This window comes from Podarcis erhardii (genome assembly GCF_964252035.2).
Source record: "Podarcis erhardii genome assembly, chromosome: 10".
In the NCBI taxonomy this organism is placed as follows: domain Eukaryota; kingdom Metazoa; phylum Chordata; class Lepidosauria; order Squamata; family Lacertidae; genus Podarcis; species Podarcis erhardii.
In genome coordinates, this window is record NC_138500.1 from 18,210,661 (window position 1) to 18,232,123 (window position 21,463).

General features: G+C 42.9%; 1 protein-coding gene and 2 long non-coding RNA genes across 10 annotated transcripts in view; 2 read left to right on the forward strand and 1 right to left on the reverse strand.

Annotated features, from left to right (window-relative positions):
• The window catches only part of LOC309352025, a 123,865-nt gene extending 122,277 nt beyond the window's left edge, over positions 1–1,588 (forward strand). Inside the window, exon 3 of the long non-coding RNA XR_014160997.1 lies at positions 1,336–1,588. This is a non-coding gene — a long non-coding RNA (uncharacterized lncRNA). The remainder of the gene's footprint in view (positions 1–1,335) is intronic.
• Positions 1–21,463, reverse strand: part of CACNA1C (calcium voltage-gated channel subunit alpha1 C) — a gene marked incomplete at its 5' end in the record, with an annotated part of 484,372 nt that overhangs the window by 111,851 nt on the left and 351,058 nt on the right. For all 8 annotated transcript variants that reach the window (XM_081879585.1, XM_081879587.1, XM_081879586.1 and 5 more), the window contains 5 exons: positions 1,965–2,097; positions 15,997–16,066; positions 16,187–16,307; positions 17,317–17,431; positions 19,950–20,070. In XM_081879585.1, the coding sequence (XP_081735711.1) occupies positions 1,965–2,097; positions 15,997–16,066; positions 16,187–16,307; positions 17,317–17,431; positions 19,950–20,070 (560 nt within the window). The remainder of the gene's footprint in view (positions 1–1,964; positions 2,098–15,996; positions 16,067–16,186; positions 16,308–17,316; positions 17,432–19,949; positions 20,071–21,463) is intronic.
• Positions 2,384–21,463, forward strand: LOC309352045. Its single transcript, XR_014161057.1, has 4 exons — positions 2,384–3,390; positions 17,366–17,556; positions 19,661–19,733; positions 20,850–21,463. It is a non-coding gene; the product is annotated as an uncharacterized lncRNA (long non-coding RNA).

Below are 21,463 nucleotides of genomic sequence, written 5' to 3' on the forward strand. Positions count from 1 at the left end.
GAATTAAAAACTAGCAGTGATCTATCCCCATTTTTGGGGGGTTCAGCTCAAAGTTGCTGAACTTTTTTTAGGTAGGTGGAAAGCCCCGGTTTTTTTAGGGATTTAAAAAAAAACTTTTTTGGGGGGGAGATCCATTTCTGGGGGGTTAAAGGCATGGGACAAAGGGGTCAATCACAAAAACGTTGCTATGGATCAAAACAGCAGCACAGAGAAAGCTCCACCTACCCTTCCAGAGATCACACAACAATGGAGGGCGGAGTGAGGGGGCGTGGCAGGAGTCAGTTTTAGCTACAGTAAGGAAAAGGAGGGATGCGGGTGGCGCTGTGGTCTAAACCACTGAGCCTAGGGCTTGCCGATCAGAAGGTCAACAGTTCGAGTCCTCATGACGGGGTGAGCTCCCATTGCTCGGTCCCAGCTCCTGCCAACCTAGCAGTTCGAAAGCACGCCCCAAAGTGCAAGTAGATAAATAGGTACTGCTCTGGCAAGAAGGTAAACGGCATTTCCGTGCGCTGCTCTGGTTCACCAGAAGCTGCTTAATCATGCTGGCCACATGACCCAGAAGCTGTACGCCAGCTCCCTTGGCCAATAAAGCGAGATGAGCACCGCAACCCCAGAGTCGTCTGCGACTGGACCTAACGGTCAGGGGTCCCTTTACCTTTACCTTAAGGAAAAGGAGTCAGTGATCGACCGCAATCTACCAAAACCTTGTGGGGATCTACCAGTAGATCACGATCGACCTGTTGGACATCCCTGCCTTATAGCTATTAATAATGTTTATAATATGGTGATAAACAAAAGAGGCGATAATGGGCAGGCTTGTCTGGTGCCTTTTTCAATATTAAATGTTTCCGTTATTTCGTTATTTGTAATTAATTTGGCTTTCAGGTTGCTGTAAATTGCTTTGATTCCACAACTTATTTTATTACCTAATTTCATTACCTCAATAGATTTCTGTAGAAAATCCCATGAAATGTTGTCAAAGGCCTTTTCGGCCTCCACTAATAACATAGCTGTTCTTTTATTCGGTTTCATTTCCAAATATTCTAATAGGTTGATTACTGTCCTTGTGTTGTTATATAATAGTCTTCCCAGCAGGAAGCCAGCCTGGCCATCATTGACTCATCGTTGGCAAAAAAAATTGATTAGATTTTTTTTAAAGTGTGTTTGCTAATATTCCTGTAAAAATCTTATAATCCAAATTTAATAATGAAATTGGTCTATAGTTTTTAATATTGGTCAAATCTGCTCCTGCTTCGGTATTAAAGTTATTAAAGCTTCTTTCCATGATTCTGGAGTCTTCCCGTTCTCTAATATTTTATTCATGATCTTTTTCAGGGTTGGAAGTACAATCTTATCCTTCAGACATCGAGATAAAATAAGTTAAGTAATTTTTGATATCCACCCTTGTTTTCATAGGCTTTGTTTTCATGTCAGGTGCAAACCTGTGCCTGGACTATACCACTTCAGACTGTGGATGGGAGCTCCTGTGTATTTTCAGGACCCACCCTATTCCTGTGACTGTTAATTGCTTAAACTGTTTTTAATACTGAATTTTAAATTGTTACAACCAGCCCTGAGATCTACTGAAGGGCAGATCCCTGAGATCTACTGAAGGGCAGATAACAACAACAATAATAATAAATGCTTTTCCGTGCAAAATATTCCCACCATGTAGAAAACTAGCATGCCCAGTTCCTATTAACTAGTAAGTTAGTTTTTCCTTTAACATCTTTCCAAAATCTTCCTCATGATTTGCTTCTTATAAAAAGTCTTCCTGGCTCATGCAAGTGAAAGACATTTCTCTACAGCATGAAGATTTCCAGTGGGTTTGCATGGAAAAAAATTATCCTAAAGAATAAGGACACCACAAAACACATGCTTTCCCAGACTACTATGGAAGTATGACTTTGGATCTGCTATTCATGGTTAGCAAATGTAACAACAAAACAGCCACCTCAAAATACCTGTTGCTGGGGCTGAAGATGAAAAAAGCACTGGCTTCTGGCATTGGCACAGCTTTCTCCTTGAGGTGCAATTCGGACATTGGGCGTGGACGAGGCCCAACAGGCATCTCAGGCTCTTCCTCCTCCTCGTCTCCTGAAAGGCAAAGTTTATACTTTTTAAATACTATTAATCAGAAAAAGGTTTCTGGTTTCCCTCATAAAATCTAGGCTAAGGCTGTTGTTAATTATGATGTAGACACTATAGAAGAGAATAAATAATCAGGGAACAGGAATTTTCTTCTGCATTTATCAGGATACTATTAAATCCTTCTGTCATCATGACATAGAGCTGTAGAATCGTAGAGTTGAAAGGGACCCTGAGGATCTTCTTTTTTAAAAAAATAGTTTTTATTAAGTTTTACAATTTTATATTCAACACTTATTGGAGCTTGTTCTATACATTTTTGTCATTTTTACAGGGGCAATATACCATCAGTACATCATTTTCATATAATTCGGTTTCAAAGTTATACAATCCATAAATTTTAAATTCACTTTCCATAATTTCTCCCCATCTTCTATTTGTATATTATGTCCTAAATCTTGTTCCCATTTGATCATTACACATTTTACCTCCTCATCTTTAGTTTCCCACTCTAATAATATATTGTACACCTTCTTCAGTAATTTAGTATTATCACCTATGATTTCTCTTTGATATCTGGATAAAGTGTAACTAAATTATTTCTTTTTATCCTCTTTAAATACAGTGGTACCTCGGGTTAAGTACTTAATTCGTTCCGGAGGTCCGTACTTAACCTGAAACTGTTCTTAACCTGAAGCACCACTTTAGCTAATGGGGCCTCCTGCTGCTGCTGCGCCGCCGGGGCACGATTTCTGTTCTCATCCTGAAGCAAAGTTCTTAACCTGAAGCACTATTTCTGGGTTAGTGGAGTCTGTAACCTGAAGCGTATGTAACCTGAAGTGTATGTAACCCGAGGTACCACTGTACATCATTTAATTGATGATACTGCAGCCAGTTATTTACATGTTCTCAAACTCTTCAAATTCTTTCAATTTTAATTCCCCTTCTATTTCCATTAAGAGATCTCTATATGTGATCCATTTTTATTTCCTACTTATTTTTTTAATTGAGGTTGCTTCTGTTGGTGACAGCCACCACGGGGTCTTTTGTTCTAGTAAATCTTTATATCTTTCCCATACTTTTAAAAATGATCTCCTAATTATGTGGTTATAGAATCCTTTGTGTACTTTACCTTTATCATACCACAAGTACGCATGCCATCCAAATCTGTTGTCATGTCCTTCAAGATCTAACATATCCATATTTTCTAATTTAATCCAATCCCAGATCCAAGTAACACAAGCAGCCTCATAGGATAGTTTACAGTCTGGAAGGGAAAATCCTCCTCTATCTTTAATGTCAGTAAGTAGTTTATATTCTATCCTTGGTTTCTTCCCTTGCCATATAAATTTTGAGATATCCTTTTGCCATTTCTTGAAGCATGCTGTGTTACTTATTACTGGCACTGACTGAAACAAAAACAAAAATTTTGGCAATATGTTCATCTTAATCACTGAAATTCTTCCTAATAATGATGAATTCATTCTAACCCATATTTTTAGATTCATTTTTATTTCATTTCAAATCTTTTCATAGTTTTCTTTAAAGATATTAATGTTCTTGGTTGTAAGGCAGATTCCTAAATATTTAACTTTTTTATGAATCTCTATTTCTATGATTTAATTCTTTTTTATCCGATTGTGATAGGTTTTTTACTAGCAGCTTTGTCTTATTTTTATTTAATTTAAAACCTGCTACTTGCCCAAATTCCTATATTTTTTCTAATACTTTCAGAAGAGAGTTCTTAGGATCTTCAACTGTAATTTTAAAACTGTTTTTAATGTTCTACTTTAAATTGTTGTAACTTACCCTGGAACCTTAGGGCGAAGCATAGGTAATCATTTGATAATAATAATGAGAAGAAAATATAATAATAATGCTGTGAAGAATGCTTTGGGGCAAATTGGGCATTGGTTTTTCCCACCTCTGTGAATCTATGCATGGAGTTAACACCTGCCCTTAAATGTGAATAGGGCACACAACACCAGGTGGAATGGCCATTTTTCCCTAAAAAGAGATGGAAATAAATTCTTCATTTTGTTGCTTGTTTAGAATTCAGGCAAGGCAGAAGAATTAAAAACTAAAACTCTTGAAACGAATTCTTAAAAATGAGAGCTCCAGGCACTGTGGAGATCTGAGACTATCCTTCAAGGAAGAAATTGCAAGAAGGGGCCCTGGATGGCCTGTGGGAATACAGGGAGGGTTCGGAAAAATACTTTGAGGATTTCAAGCACCTCCAGAAGTCTAATGTGTTTGTGAACAGAACAACAGTAAGATGCTTAAAAACTTGCACACGCACACACTCCACAGGTGCAATTAAGGTAATTATCTAGATAAACAGAAAAACTAAAAGATGGTACAAAACAATAGCCGTGTTTAATTGTCTGCACTGGCATCCTAACAGCAATCCTTAAGCAAGCTTTCCTTTACTATCTCATTTTTATGATTATTCTGTGTTCATAAATTGCCTCTTCTTTAAAAGCCAAGTGTCCAAAAACAGCTGGAGACAAAAGTTTGGATAACCCTGCCCTAAAGGAACAAGTGCATAGTTGGGAGCACTCACTGATTCCACCTTGTTACCAGAACCTTAGATAGCTAGTGGGGTGCAGAGTGCCTGTTGCCTGCTCTGGCTGCTGCTGGACAGGAATAGCCTAGCCACCATAATCCATGGCCTAGTAACTTCCTGGCTTGATTACTGCTATGTGCTCTACAGAGAGAGAGAGCTACCCTTGAATTTGGTTTGGAGACTGGAACTAAGACAGATACAAAGGTGCTGACAAGGATGGCAGCCCAAGCACATATAAATCAATTTTGAAGCACATGCACTGGGTGCCTATATGTCACAGAGGCTAATCCCAGAAGTTGGCTTTGATATATAATGCCCAAATGACTCGGAACACAACTACCTGAAAGAGTGCCTCTCTCAAAATTGGCCTACCCATTTGTTGATATCTGCAAGGGAGGCCCTGTTAATAGAACCACCATTAACAGGTACCTACTGACTAGAAAAGAGACGCGGGTGGCGCTGTGGGTAAAACCTCAGCGCCTAGGACTTGCCGATCGTCAGGTCGGCGATTCGAATCCTCGCGGCGGGGTGCGCTCCCGTTGCTCGGTCCAAGCGCCTGCCAACCTAGCAGTTCGAAAGCACCCCCGGGAGCAAGTAGATAAATAGGGACTGCTTACTAGTGGGAAGGTAAACGGCGTTTCCGTGTGCTGCGCTGGCTCGTCAGATGCAGCTTGTCATGCTGGCCACGTGACCCGGAAGTGTCTGCGGACAGCGCTGGCCCCCGGCCTCTTAAGTGAGATGGGCGCGCAACCCCAGAGTCGGACACGACTGGCCCGTACGGGCAGGGGTACCTTTACCTTTTTACTGACTAGAAAGGGGGGGGAGCACACAGAAACACCGTTTATCTTCCCGCCAGAGCGGTACCTATTTATCTACTTGCATTTTGACGTGCTTTCAAACTGCTAGGTTGGTAGGAGCAGGGACCGAGCAATGGGAGATCACCCCGTCGCAGGGATTCGAACCGCCGACCTTCTGATCAGCAAGTCCTAGGCTCTGTGGTTTAACCCATGGCATTTCTGTGTGCTGCTCTGGTTCGCCAGAAGCAGCTTAGTCATGCTGGCCACATGACCCAGAAGCTGTACGCCGTCTCCCTCGGCCAATAAAGCGAGATGAGCACTGCAACCCCAGAGTCGGCCACAACTGGACCTAATGGTCAGGGGTCCCTTTACCTTTACTGACTAGAACCAAGAACAGTCTCTTCCCATGGTAGTGATCCAGCTTTGAAACTCTCTTGTCCTTGAAATCAGATAGACACCAATGCCAAATGGGTTCCAATATCAGGGGCAGACATTTTTCTTTTGTTGAGCTCCTGAACAACAGTAATTAAATGGTATTTATCAAATAAAGGATTTTAAAATGATTTTTTAGAAGTAAGTGTACAGTAAGGTGTTATTGGAATCTGCCTTGAGAACATGTGGTAGATGGCAATATAAAAATTTCCTTCACAAATAAATGAGCCTTGGATACCTACAGTTAATCTTTATTCAACCCAGAATCTACTCTTTCTGATGATTCCTATATATTAAAAACACAATTGCCTTCCTTAAACAAAGGAGAACAAGGGAAAGCCTGGAAAGCCCTTTGGAACTTAGAAGTGCAGTAAATTTGACTAATAATGATGATAATGACATTGATGGAGCCTTTTCAATGTTTACTTTTGCTCTGAGTTTATCTTCCAGGTTTTCACATCATTCTGGCTTTCATCCTCATTGTATGTACTTATAGAGCTTAAACTCTTTAATTTGCCTGTAAACTAGATTGTAAAATTAGTACTCTGTCTACTCTCATTGAATACATCATCATCATCATGATTCTCTTGCTGAAAAGAAGCTTGTCAGCATAGCAGATCTCTTTAGTGGTGGTTGCAAGAGCCAAGAGGCAGGTTGAAGAGTTGCATAATGAGTGCCTGGAGGGCCTGCCGCTGGGGGATGCCTGGAGCAGCATTGCAGTCTGAAGCTGAGACATCAAAGGTAGCGCAAAGAAGATTAATGTGAAAACTGGGGCAACGTGAGCTTATAAAAAACTGAATGAAGTGCATGATGGGTCTGGACCTGCTCAACCTCATCCCAATGCTGGAGGTATGAGAGGTGGGTGTTGGTAAGATGCAAGTGGAGAAACTTCCAGGCAAGCAGCAGCTACCATGGAGAGCTCAACTGTGGCTGCATTTACATACCTAAGCCCTGAAGACATGTCATAAATTGGCCAATGATACAAATCACTCCTGTTAGATTCTCAGTGGGTAAGCTTTACGTCAGAGCTGGCAGTCTTGAGAAAAGCAAGTATTGATCTGATAGATAGCTGAGCCTGGAAACTGGTAGGCAGTCTTGAAGGTGGGTGAAAAATCCAACACAAGTAGTGTGAGAACTGTTCAGCCTATACCTGAGCAATGAGTTACTCGGATGGAGGAGCCAGAGTCAGAAGATTGGTAAGAATTAGTGGAAATCAAATAGTGCCTTGTGTCATCAGCCCTCTGCTGTGCTGGTGAGTTGATTTACCACCTTCAAGCCACCTGCAGTGAAATGTTACAATGGGAGAAGCTGACAGTCAAGCCAGCAGTTACATTATCTAAGCAAGCTGTAGCGCTGGTTGAGAGAGCAGCATGCCAGAGGTTCTACTGCAAAGGTCCTTAGTTTAAGTATCCTGCCTTTAAGAATAAGTTCTCCCAAGGAAGTTTTACAAATAAAAGAAGAAAACAACAATAAAATTACAATAAAATAAATATCAGTTAAAATGCAGCAAATAATTAAAATATAGATCTAAATTAAAATCAATCCCAAAATGCTTTTCAACCACCTCTAAAAGCTGATGGGGGTGAGGCTGGCAAAGCTCAATGGGAAGTGAATTCAACAATTGTGGAGCTACTACATTCTCCTAGTATATACTCCAAAATCGACAAGTCAATGACCAGCACCTTTGAAGCAGATCTTAACACTCAGGGAGGTTTTACCAACAGCCTTTACCAAAGGTGTCATGGACTTTGAAGAAGCACAAACTCAGGGCAAAAAGGAGAAACGAGCTAAGAGGAAGGCATGTTTGACAAACCCTCACCATGATCAACTCTCGTCCAAAAACCTATGTCCCCACTGTGGAAGGACATGTGGATCCAGAATTGGCCTCCACTGTTGACACAGTGTTCATGGAAGACAATCTTATTCAGCCATGAGTGATTGCGAAAGAAGAAGATATTGCAACAACAAAGCACCCATAATTGACCATGGCAAGCAAGCATGTCATGCAGCGTCTGTAATGTTGCTGAACTATGAATATCAGCTGCCATTTAGTGGAAACTGAGAAACACCTTCCTGGACATAATTTAGATGGGGAAACCTACTCAAAAGCTTGCAGATGGGCAAGGTAGTTATAGTCAAAGACTGTCTGGTTACCTATTTGTAAGGATTCCCATTACCACAACCCCCCCCCCAAAAGGACTCCAGTGAACCAAACTTGTCTATCCACAACTTCAGCAGGGCAGGTAAAAGGCAAAGGACCCCTGGATGGTTAAGTCCAGGCAGACTTGACTATGGGGTGCAGCACTCATCTCACTTCAGGCCAAAGGAGCTGGTGTTTGTCGGCAGACAGCTTTCCAGGTTATGTGGTCAGCATGACTAAACAGCTTCTGGCACAACGGGACACCATGATGGAAGCCAGAGTGCACAGAAACACCGTTTACCTTCCTGCCACAGTAGTACCTATTTATCTACTCACACTGGAATGTTTTCAAACTGCTAGATTGGCAGGAGCTGTGACAGAGCAACAGGAGTTCACCCTCTTGGGTGGACTCGAACTGCCAACCTTCCAATAGGCAAGCCCAAGAGTGCTTTGAGTACTCTTTCCATCTGGTTGGGCTGGCTGAAAAACATTGTTGAAGAAAGGAATTGATCTCATTGAAGCAGCAGATAAAATAACAGTTTTGAGGGATTTGGTGACTATGACAGATTTCTAGAAGATTGGCTGGTGGTATCTGGAAAAGAATCTTTGGTAATAAGACTTGAGATTTTAAAAAATGCTTTGAAATAGCTGATGCAGGATAAAAATAATGATATCCAGAGTTGTCTGGATGTAGCAAAAGCCTGGCTTAACAAGAGCACCTGCATGCAGTTAGAGTACAAGAAGAAGTCTAAAGTCAGATGCTGTTCCAGATGGGTGATTTGAGAAAACATTATTCACATCTGCAGTGCAACAGGTTTGGTTTGCTAATAAGGAGTCCAACATGTCCAATGATCACAGATCAGCTGATACGCAAACAGGAATAAATATACATGATTGGGGAAATTACATGCACATATATAGGGCAACCCCCCAGATGCTGTGCCTCAGAAGCAAATATCTTAGGGACACACTACAAAGCAGCCTTGGTGTTTAACGCCACCCCCACCCCCTAAATCATTTACAAGAAAGGAGATCCTGACTAAACACCAGGAAATACTTTTTGATAGTAAGAGCTGTTCGACAGTGGAACAGTCTCCCTCAGGAGGTTGTAGACTCTCCTTCCTTGGAGGTTTTTAAGCAGAGGTTGAAAAGCCATCAGTCACAGATGCTTTAGCTGAGATTCCTGTATTGCAAGGGTTTGGACTAGATGACTCTTGGGGACCCTTCTAACTCTACAATTCTTTGGTTCTATATTTTCCAGCTCCAAACCACCCATTATGTTTTTCCTTGCAGGGGAAGCTGTGGCCTAGGGAGATTATTTTAAGCTGGAAAATTGAAGTTAGAGGAGAAAAGGTTAGAGTACCTCTCCATTCCCTGCTGTTTTCCAGACTTCCACCATAGTTTTGGTAACAGCAAAAATAACCAAGAAACATGCGGAAGGAAATAACTCAGAATTGCATGTAACACCTAGTTTGGTCTTGAGACAAATATTTCATGCATGGCAGACTTAGAATATGTTTTGGTAACTATTGAGGTTTTCTTTAGAGCTTTTAAGAGGTGAAAATACATAATGTACAAAGACAAGATTCATACTTAAGACTCCCCTACAAAGCAAGCCACTCTCATTCTCATTTCAGAGATGGAGTCAGAAGTACTGAGACATATAGTGAGTAGTGGTCAGAGGTAATGGGCCAAAATGTGTTTGTTTGTTTTTTGCTTCCCAGTGCTATGGTTGCAGCATGCTATCGAGTGGGGAAGGGAGTGAGGAAGTCGGTGAGGTGTAGACACAGTGCTTCCACTGCTGTGCCTGCACCACACCAGCCTCCCTGTTGCCTTGCTTCTCTCCTTCTTGATAACCAGCAGTAACACTGGTAATGAGAAGCCAGATAAATAGCACAGCCCACCCAATCCTACCAACTGCTACTGCAGACAGTGGTTTATCCAAGGCCACCAAACAAGTTCATAGTTGCGTATGTTTCCAAGTCAAACGTCCTGCCCACTAAATCATACTGATTCAGGAATGATTTATGCAACTTCTGAACACAGTGGCTGAATTAATCCACTGGCTGGCACACCAGTGTTTAGGTAGCACTAAAATGGCACCTTTGAAAAACGGTGAAAGCCATTAAATCCTGCAACTGAGCAATATCAGGCATGTACAATGAGCTCATCGCAGAAAGGGAATCATGGTATATAACGCAATTCACATTATCTTCCCACAAACCCAATGCTCATGTGAGTAGACCCCCAGTTGCCTTTCCAGTGGCAGCAAGGTTTTTGCTCCATCCCCTTGGCTAGGAGAAACAAGAAAAGACATGTAAATTAAGCAGATATATACAGACCTGCTTAATTTTCAGCTGGTGAGGCTGTAAAACCTGACATACCAGTGGCTGCTCACAGCTGTAACACAGATTGCATATAGCTGCGACTATAACATACAATACTGTATAATAAAAATGGAAATTTGTCTTACCATGAATTTCTTAAGATCCTGATGGAAGACATTCTTAGACTCAGATGACGTCTCCTACAGGAGTATCAGGAAGGGTCCTTTCAAGCCTTTTGCCTCCTCTCCAGGGGGAGGAGTCACCTCTCTAGAAAGCATAGACAACTCCTCAACCCCAAATCGATTGTTCGACTGGCAAACCACAAACCCTGAGCCTAACTGAAAAAGACTCACAGGAAAAAACAGAAAAACCCAGACATAGACAAAGAACAGAAACTGAACTGCCAGAAACAACACAGGAATCCCTTACTCCACCACCCCCAGAAGATAATGCCCTAAGATGGAAAAGGAAGCCCTAACAGTATGTGACAAAGCAGGCAAATCCATAACCTAGTTCCCTCCCTGCCAAATGCAAGCAGGGGAAGGAGAGGTGTGCATAATGTCTTCCATCTGGATCTTCAAACAGAAATTTATTTTAAAACAATTTTCTGTTTTTGCCAAATCTATATGGAAGGCATTTCTAGACTGGCATATAACATAGGTACAAGCAGAAACCCAGAGTGGACTTCCTCTGCCAATCACTTTACTCATTCATAGGCCTCAGCAACACAGTCCTATGAAAATTTGTGTCAGCCACCACAAAACAAACAATTTTGTGATGTCTAGAGAAAGGGCCAGGGAGGCCCACATAGCTGTCCTACAGATACCCCCACCAGAAAAGTTCTCTTCAAGGCAACCAAGACTGCAGCACTTCTCAAAGAATAAGCTATGATGACTTGGGATGCAATTGACCCAGTGAATAATACACTTCACTAACTGCCTCCTGAAGCCAAAGGGAAACGGAGGATGATGAGACTTTTTTTCCCCAACAGAGAAGCCCAAATAAGACAGAAACAGCTACTCACACTTCCTGAAATTGAACGACCTCTTGAGTTAAAAATGGAAAAAGTATGCTATTCACATTATTGGGAGTAGGAAGGATTCTTACCAAACAAAGATAGGTTCACTTCCTGTGACTTAAGAAAAATGGAGTTCACCTTAGGCGTGAGCGCTAGGTCTGTGCAAAGAACCACTTTATCAGGACGTAAAATAAAATGGAGGGGTCAGCTTCCAGCTCCAACACATCTGGCTGAGGTGGTAGCCACCCAAAATATGACTTTAAGGGTCAACCATTTCACAGAGTGCAAGCGGCCATCATCTCAAAGAGGTCCCATAAGAACTGAGAGCACCCAATTCAATTTTCAAGAAAAAAATCTATGGACAAGTGGAGGAGCAACAAGTGCCACACCTTTAATAAATCTTTTACAAAGAGGGTGAGCAGACAAAGGTGGGCCTTCAAGATTAGCCAGTACACTGCTCAGTCCTCCCAAAGTGGCAATATTAAAGGGTCCTGCACTGCCAAATTCACCAGGTGCAGAATCCAAGGCCTTCTTGGCCAGTAAGTGGCAGTCAGGATCACCTTAGCCTACACTGATGATCCTTCTTAAGCATTTTCTGCATTAAACAGTGCAAAGGCATATAGCAACCCCAGAGGCCACTCAATCTCTAAAGCATCCACACCCCATGGTCCCAGAGATTGAAAACAAGAGAAAGGTATCAAGCTGGGCATTGCTCTATGAAGCAAACTGATCCGTTATTGACTGATCCAAACAGTGCACTACTAGTCAAAACACCAGGGGTTTTAACTGCCACTTGGCCTCCCTTGTTGATACCTGGCTCAACCAGTCTGCTGTCTGGTTGTCCACTCTGGCTAAATGTTCTACCTTCAAGCTGAGTAAATGCTGCTCTACTCATCTCAGAAGTGTATCCATCTCCACCATCAATCTCACATCTCACTGATAACTGATGTGAGCTTTGGCAGATGGCTTATCCATCTTGACCATAAGGCGATGGCCCCATATCTCCATCTCCAGTTGCTTGGGTCCAATTCCATTAATACTGAACTGTGTTTATTCAGTGGTCCACACCTCTTGAGTGGCCTTATTAACTAGAGAAGTTCCTCAACTGCAGATATACAAGTCATGAGCACCAATTGGGAAGGCTCCTCCAGAGACACATCCACAGTTAGGTGCCATGGAGTCAGTCACTAGACCAGTTCTTTCTTCACTGTCAATAGGATTTCCACCTGCAAATGATGCCTCACTGCAGTGAGGTTCTGTTAACGGTCTTTGCAGTGACCGAGTGTGCAACTGAGTCCATGACACAAAGTCAAAACATGACACTAAGCTATCAGATCCACTAAAGCAGTGCCCAGGGCAAGATGAAGTGTTGCCACTCACTCTAATGTCAGACACATGGAGAACTAATTTGTGTCCAGACAAACCCCAAGGTGTGCCCAATACTAAGTGGGAGAGAGGGCACTCTTCTTCACATTAATCACAAACCCTAGGTCACTTGAAGAACCTGTCCCCTAGATGGAGCATGGATCAGAATGTTGACCAGATATGGATGACTGCAAATGCCTCTGGTGTGGAAATGGGCCCAGTGCTATCAATACCTTGGTGAAGATTCTCATTGCCTAATGAGACTAAAAGGCAATGCCCAGTAATGGTAGAGATCCTGACTGTAGGTGAACTGGAGAAACCACCAGTGGAAGGTTGGATTGAGACATGGAGACATCAGTTAAGGTCATCCAGTCTCCCCTTCTTGGTGCTGCCATGATGGACCTCAAAGTCTTCATTTTGAAGCATTTCTTCTCCACACATTTGCTGAGCCTGCTGAGGTCTAAGATGGTGTCTATTTTTCTTGGATACATGCAGGAGTTTGTTCAAAGAAGTAGGGAAGACCCTCTTTGTACCCACATCCAAGGACTGAGAGGAGAAAGGCTGCACATGAAGATCTTCCTAAGTCAGTTCTAGGACCCTGTGAGCCTTGGACAAAAGGGCCAGAAAAACATCATAAGCAAATACTTTGAACTACTTCCAGCCCTTCCTCACCTACCCTGCCTCTCAGGGGGGCAGGGGGAATGGGGGGATCCATATAAGAAAAAGGGGCTTCAGAGCTCACCACCAGAGTTGCCTGCTGATACTTCCTTCTAGCCTCAGGACCAGCAGCTCCTGACTCTCTTATGCCAGCTGTCCCAGCAACCACAGCCCCAGTCTCCACCACACATTTCCTAGCATGAGACCTGGACTGACTTCAAAAAACAGCCCTAGAAGAAAGGGGAGGAGGGGATACCACAGAACTAGAATTTGCTGCCCCCTGTTCTTCTTATGGCGCTTGTAAGACTTTGTAGAAGGGGTCCTTCCTCTCCCCTCTCTCAGAACTAAACTGCAAGGAATACTCAACCTCTCTGAATCTCCTGGAAAATAAACTTCTTGACCCAGGAGAAAAAACAAGGGAATTCTCCCTTCCCAAGAAAAGACACCAGGAGTTTCTGTAGTAATGATGTATGCATTGCTGGTCTAAAGCTACAAAGATGGGTTCAAACACAGAGACCTCTTAGCCAAGGAGGTTCTGCAGTCAGACAAGTCCACTGTTGGGAAACCATAATAGCAGGAGCCCACATAAAGTAGAGATAAAGCCATCAAAAATACAGTTTCCCATAACCTCAGGGGGGAAAAGATGGGAAACAATTTCAGCATGCTAAACCACTTGTCAACAGTGTGCAATAACAACCCTACTTCCAGGCACTAGTGTACCTGCTAGTTATATAGCTGGGATCACAACAATGCCAGAAACCACCAAATGACTGGGCAATCACCTGCCTGACAGTGGGAGTAGTCTAACACTGATGGCCATCCTGGTTGATTATTGTGGACCATCCGGAAAAAAGGCGCAGAGGAAAACAGCTGCTTCAAGCAACAGGAGAAAACAAATAAGAATAATAATAATAAATTTTATTTATATCCCGCCCTCCCCAGCCGAAGCCGGGCTCAGGGCGGCTAACAACAATAAAACAGTACAAAAGTACAGCACAAACAACACTCTAAAATCATTCATTATAAAATTAATTAAATTCAAGCCACTGGCCACCATTGGGCCAGAGCTCCGCGAAGATTGCCGAAGGAGGGAGTCAGGCTGTGTCCTGGCCAAAGGCCTGGCAGAACAGCTCTGTCTTGCAGGCCCTGCGGAAATATGTCAAGTCCCGCAGGGCCCTAGTCTCTTGTGACAGAGTGTTCCACCAGGTCGGAGCCACAGCTGAAAAAGCCCTGGCTCTAGTTGAGGCTAGCCTAACTTCTCTGTGGCCTGGGACCTTCAAGATGTTTTTATTTGAAGACCGTAAGTTTCTCTGTGGGGCATACCAGGAGAGGCGGTCCCATAGGTACGAGGGTCCTAGGCCGTATAGGGCTTTAAAGGTTAAAACCAGCACCTTAAACCTGATCCTGTACTCCACCGGGAGCCAGTGCAGCTGGTATAGCACTGGGTGAATGTGATCTCGCAGCGAAGACCCCGTAAGGAGTCTCGCTGCAGCATTCTGCACCTGCTGGAGTTTCTGGGTCAGTCTCAAGGGCAGCCCCACGTAGAGCGAGTTACAATAATCCAGTCTGGAGGTGACCGTCGTGTGGATCACAGTGGCTAGGTCAGGGCGAGAGAGGTAAGGAGCCAACTGCTTAGCTTGGCGGAGATGGAAAAATGCTGCCTTTGTTATAGCTGCAATCTGTGCCTCCATGGAAAGGGAGGTGTCGAAGATTACACCCAAACTCTTAACGGACGGTGCTGGCACTAATTGTGCCCCCGCAAGAGATGGGAGTTGCCCCCCCCAATCCCATATCGTCCCGTCCCAGCCACAGGACCTCTGTCTTCGAAGGATTTAACTTCAACCGGCTCCCACGTAACCATCCAGCCACAGCTTCCAAACATCTGGTCAGTGTGTCTGGGGCCGAGTCAGGATGGCCATCCATCAACAGATAGAGTTGATTAGTGGACATGCCACCACACTCCAGTGCCCAAAGACTGCCCCATCAGAGGTACAATGCATTCCAGGATCCAGTAAGACCCACGAGATCCAAATAAATTCTCCTCTTCCTCCACACCACTCAGAAAGGACAACAATGAGGAGAGGAGAGAAAGCACAACAACCAGGGAAAGAAAAGACAGAAACAGAAAGAAAAAAGTCAAGAGAAAAATAAACACCAGAGAGGAGAAAACACCAAAACCAAAACACTCATAGATCCAAGTAATAGCACCACAAGAAAAGGAGAGACATTAGGGACAGAAAAAACTGGCTGACAGCAAGAGTACACAAGAACCTAGCCTTCACCAACCACAGGCAGGGTTGGTCTGGCTAGAAAGATGACTCCTCCCTTTGGAGAGGAGGCAACAGGCTTGAAATGACCCTGCCTGATCCTCCAGTAGGAGGCATCATCTCAATCTAGGAATGTCTCCCATCTGGATCTGGCAAATACCTGTTATTTCCATAGAACTAAAGAGATGATTCCATCTTGTCAAATACAATTATCAGCTGGTTATCTTTTATTGGGTGATATGGATCTATCTGTGATGCAGCTGGAACTGCCTTCGGTGTTTTAAGTTTCAGCTTCTTGTGCTAGTGGGAGGGAAAAAAGTGAGCACAGCAGTGAATTACCTGGTGTCTCTGTAGTAGGATAAGGATTCTTTTCTTCATTTTCATTAGGCTGATATTCATCTACATTGCTCTGACAAAAAGAAGGGAAAACCATAATAGAGCTTGCTTTATTCATCCATCCCATTTTATTGATTCAGTCATTCATAAATATGATTCGGCAAAGCAAGTTGGAAGGTAACAAGCAGCAGACCTTATTAGAAGGTGGAGATTCTCCATCGGCAGTGATCGATTTCAGTTCAATTTTCTCCTCCTTTGTCTCCCCCTCCACAGCTGGCTTCTCAGGCTCCTGTTTCTTTTCAGGACTAGCAGTCCTAATAATTCAGCAAAAAAGAGAAATGCAAATGTTCACAAAATATGGAATGGTGTTTTCTGTTACAGACTCCCATGAGTAGTGCATAGCTTATCATGTCAACAAGCACTTGGTACAATTCTGACAGGAACATGAGGCAGAGGTGTTCCCCTATCTCCTTTATTATCCCTGCCCCCCCCCCCAAATCTTGAAACTCCAATGAACAATGTCTGTTTCATGTTCATGAAGAAGAATTTGGTATTGTGAGAAGAAAATAATGCCTTCTCATAGGAGGTCATTAAAGTATGAAAAGGGATGGCTTTGAGGACCCTCCTAGGCTATCTGCTCAACCATTTCATTTCTATTATAAAACATACCTCACCTCTCGTTAAGATGAGCTGGTGAGATGCCATTAACTAAATAATAAGAGAATTTCAAAAATACAGTGGTTTGCAGCCTAAGGTAATTTAAGGAAGTTCATGGAAGAAAAGTTTCTCATGCTCCCCTCCCCTCTGCAGCTCCCATGCACATAGTTCAGAATGGCCCCCATTTTCCAGAGGGGCTTTTCAGGGAGTAGAGGGGGAAAGAAACTTATTTTCATTCTTTTTCTCTCTCTCCACCCCCTTTTATGGATGCTTTTTCATCTGATGGAAGCTTCCACAGAATTTGAAAGATTAATAGATGCTGGCTGAATAACATACAACCACCAAATCTGTTTTGAGACACACATGCACAGAAGCATTAATTTTGGGCACTGAGTGGTTTCTGCCTCTCTGATGTTTAAAACCAAGCCACAGGAAGCATAAGTGTCTAGTGAGCCAACATGGTTGACCAGTACCAGTGTCAACTCTGCCATTTAAATATTTGGCTTAACAGAATGAACACAGAAGGGAAAGATAATCTACTTTTATCCTACCTGTAAGTTACAGTACCAAACCAGGGATATAAAATGTGGCTGATTGGACATACCTTTACTCTCAAGAACCATCTAGGGATATTGTTTTATACCAAACTAGAAACAAAGGGTTTACCTAGCTAGTTTTTTCCTTTCTTTTTCCTCTTCTTCCTCTTTTTGAGCAGATGTCAGGCTCTCAGCATCAGCAAGGTTGTCCACAGCAATGGCCAAAAAGACATTCAGCAAGATGTCTGTTTGCATGTTTCATTAAAGAAAACATGTTTAGATGCAGCCCCAACTACAGAGGTTGGAAACTAGTTCTGACCAGTGGGAATGATGTTTAGCTCCACACAGACCAGCATGCGAAGTTTGACAGGTGAGTGGGACCGCCTACCTGTCAACCACCTGATGTCAGGGGGTCCATTTTTGCCTGCAGAGGTTGAAATCAAACTGCAGGCCAGAAAAATGTGCAGCACTTCCTAAGCATTGATAATCAACTGAGTGTTGGGACGGGGGAAGCGCTGCACAAATGGCTTTACAGGCACCATTGATCAGCTGACCTGCAGTGGCTTCAAAGCCCCTTTTGTTCAAGCCCCACCTTTATCTGTCCCACACATGATCCTTATATGATGTCAGCTGTAAGACTGGTGGCCGTGGCTTGGATGAAATGACCTTGTGAGTCTAATGAAGAGGCCTGGTGGGCCTAATCAGGCCCATAGCCCAGAGGTTCCTTACCCCTGACCTACAACATGCCATTGCACTCACTTTCCTGTTTTTACAAAATAAAAAAATTCCTTCCAGTAGCACCTTAAAGACCAACTGAGTTAGTTCTAGGTATGAGCTTTCGTGTGCATGCACACTTCTTCAGATACCATGCATGCACACGAAAAGCTATCACACGAAAAGCATGCACACGAAAGCTCATACCTAGAACTAACTCAGTTGGTCTTTAAGGTGCTACTGGAAGGAATTTTTTTATTTTGTTTTGACCATGGCAGACCAACACGGCTACCTATCTGTTTCCTGTTTTTGTTCTGGCCATATTGTTCTGAGAGTTGGCTATATAGTGTCAGGGCAGGTGTCAGGAACAGGTCAGCAATAACTCATATCGTGTCAGTAAAGCTAACTCTCTTTATTCAAAGAAACAAAACAGCACAGGAGGCCAGAGCCAGTGAGTATAGGAACTCTTCCCAGTAGTTCTTGCCCCAATGAGGCAGTTGCAAGGACTGAAGGTCCCCACCTTCTAACAGCTCCCTAAGTTTCCTCTTCCCCTGGCCCTTTCCAAGCAATCTGAGACTCTTGATGCCCTTTCTGTTTTTGCTCTGTCCTTTTCATACCTTTTCTGGTTCTAGGAGACCAGAGGGGAGAGTAACTGGTCACAGGAGGAGGGGGAGAGCCCCCCCCAGGCTTCTTCAGTAGCCTGACATCTCTGCCTCTTGGCTCCCCTCTCTAGCCTCCTCTTCTGCCTCTGTTTCTGGACTGCTCTCTGACACAGACTCTTCCTGCTCACTAAACCCTGTCACCTCCTCAGCTTCTGATATCCCCCACCCCGTCTGCTCCCTCTTTTCCCTCTGACCACTCATTGTCATCCCACTACCAATCCCCTGGATCAGCGCCTTCTTTCCTTGGGGTTCCCTGGCAGGTGCCTCCCACCACTCCTCTGCATCCAGCCAGTCCATGACATCTAGTGGGTCCATAACCAAATTTTGGTCTATTAGAAAATTGTCCACAGAAATATGGCCCACCCACCCCTGTACAATATCACATGCTCCAGATCTGCAAATGATTTTTGTAAATTTGGCACATCAATGGAAATGTGCACAATTGTTTAACGACTCATCATGTGTTATTAATATTCAAATATTCAAATATTAAATCAGCTGCATATGGAACACATGCACAATATTACACACCATATCTGAAAATCATCATGTGTTAGTCCACATATGGTGCTAATTTGGTGCTTTTCTGAAGACGTGTGTGATCAGTGTAAGAAAGCTGAGCGCTATGCTGCCATATTAGTTAGAAATACATAGAACGCTGCAATTCTTCATATTATTTCTTATAGTTTAAGATGGATTTTCTTTTCAAAGAAATTTCCTTTTTTTTAAATACCCACTTTTGTAACAAAAACTTCACTTTTTTCAGTATATTTATGTAAGCATACTCAATAAAACAATTATAACTTTGTTCTTTTTTGAACTTCAAAAATCTTCCTTTCCTTTTGCTATTTTTTAAATTGTAGTAAGTGGCAGGGTCTTACTACTTAAATGCCAGCTTCAGGATTTGAATTACTAAGATCCTGCAATATGCCGTCAGTGGGGTCACCTATACTCATTGCTATCATTACTGTGGGCTGCACGTGCTTTTGATTCTTTTAACTGCATCTCCTCAGCTCTGCTCCTCAACATTACTTGCATCAGAAAAAGTGGGTACTGGTCCATGAAAATTTAGGTAACAAAAATGTATTTCTTTTTAAGGTACCAAATATCTTTTTGCTGTCCTCCCTATTGTCTTTACTCACTCATCCGTCTATCCCTCCTGAAGAAGCAGGTGAGAGAATGACATACTCAGTCAAAATGAAAAGTTAGGTGAGGAAGCAAGTGCAGGTAGTGAGGGAGAAGAGCACTAGAGGCCAAGAAGCTCGTTAGCAGTAGCCCTTTGGCTCAGTCATGGACCTCAGCATGGGCCCAACCATATCAACCTCTAATGCTGTCCCTACAGTTCAGCCCAGTTGTCAAAGAACACAAAGGTAGTAGCAAAGGATACAGTTTCCACAGATGAAGAGGATTATGAAGTAAATACAGACCAACATTCCTGGAAAAGAGGGGCCGCCATAAGCCATGATCCCATCATACATCACCGAATTCCAGTCCTCCCCAGTCAGGATCTAAACGACACATTCCCACCAATAGGGGGACACACAATGTTAGACAGCCTGCAGAAAACCTGCAAAAAAATCTGTTAGAGAGAACACAAAATTCTATCTTAAAGAAGCCCTCCCTAACATGTGCTGCAACCTCCATTCTTAATGTGGGTTATGGAGGGGAAGTGCCTTGGCATTTGCCATGCAGGAACGGGCATCTTTATCCATCATCTGTACAGTAGCTTGTCTTTGCACATTAATTGACATTACAAATGTCTTGTAGGCTCTCTGGTGACACCTGTGACATAGATATCACACACTAAGGACTTGTTTAAAATTTGACTGGAAACACAGCTGAAAAGTAGATTTAATGTTAACATCTGATGTGCTCTTTTAGGCATAATGAGCACAGTCTAGAACAGGCACATTAGCAGCACCATACCTGCAAATGAAGTACCAAGACTCTCTTTCCTGGGGCAATATAAAATATGATGGGGAGGAGAAGTAGGAAAATACTGCAGTGTGAATAATCATATTGCAGGTGTTTGTGGCATCCCCAGTGAGAGTGTGATGTTCTAATAGCAATTTCTGAGTCATCTGTGAAACTGTCCCTGTACTGGTGGATAGCTGTAACTATCTGAAAATCAAAAAGCCTTAGTGTGCCCCACAACAAAAGCACAGAACTCACAGTGATTTGCAAACTAAGTTCTGGTGTGCCTGTTTTACATTAGCTAGCTAGCTGAACAGGAAGGATGCAACCAGTATAGTATAGTAACACTGAAATCACTTTTTTTTAAACACAGAAGGCTTCACAGAGATCCTGTCTTGCATAGTTCACCCCCCCCCCCAGTCCCCTGATTCAACTTAGGGTTCATCTGAAGCTGCTGCATATCCCTAGTAAGAACTGTACCACTTCAGGTTGGGGATTGCAGATTTGAATACTTCTACATGTTATCTCCTTTCTACACCAGAAATCTATGCTTGAATGCATCTCTTGTGCAGATTATTAATAACAGGGAGTCTTTTATGAGATCTCACAGCATTATGGTACAGTCCTCCAAGATTGTACCACATGCTGCTTCTATAGGTTTGAAGTAGCCCCAACAACGTTGTTAACTAAATAACTTGACCTCAGCTTCTCCCAAGAGTGCTTCTTCCTATAACAAGCCCATTCCTGTATTAAGATCTCCATGAGATGTTAGGCTATAGAACCTCTCAGAGGTGGCCTATTTGTTATGAAAAGCATGTCCCCAAGGAGGCCCACCTTTGGCTTTTAGAAAATGCTGCAAAATTATTATTTTTAACTCCAACTGGCTTTTAATGAATGTTTATTATAATTTTTATTGGCACAAGAGCTTTATTCACCATGTTACACTGTCATTGAATCTACCACCATTTACGTAAATAAATCAAATAA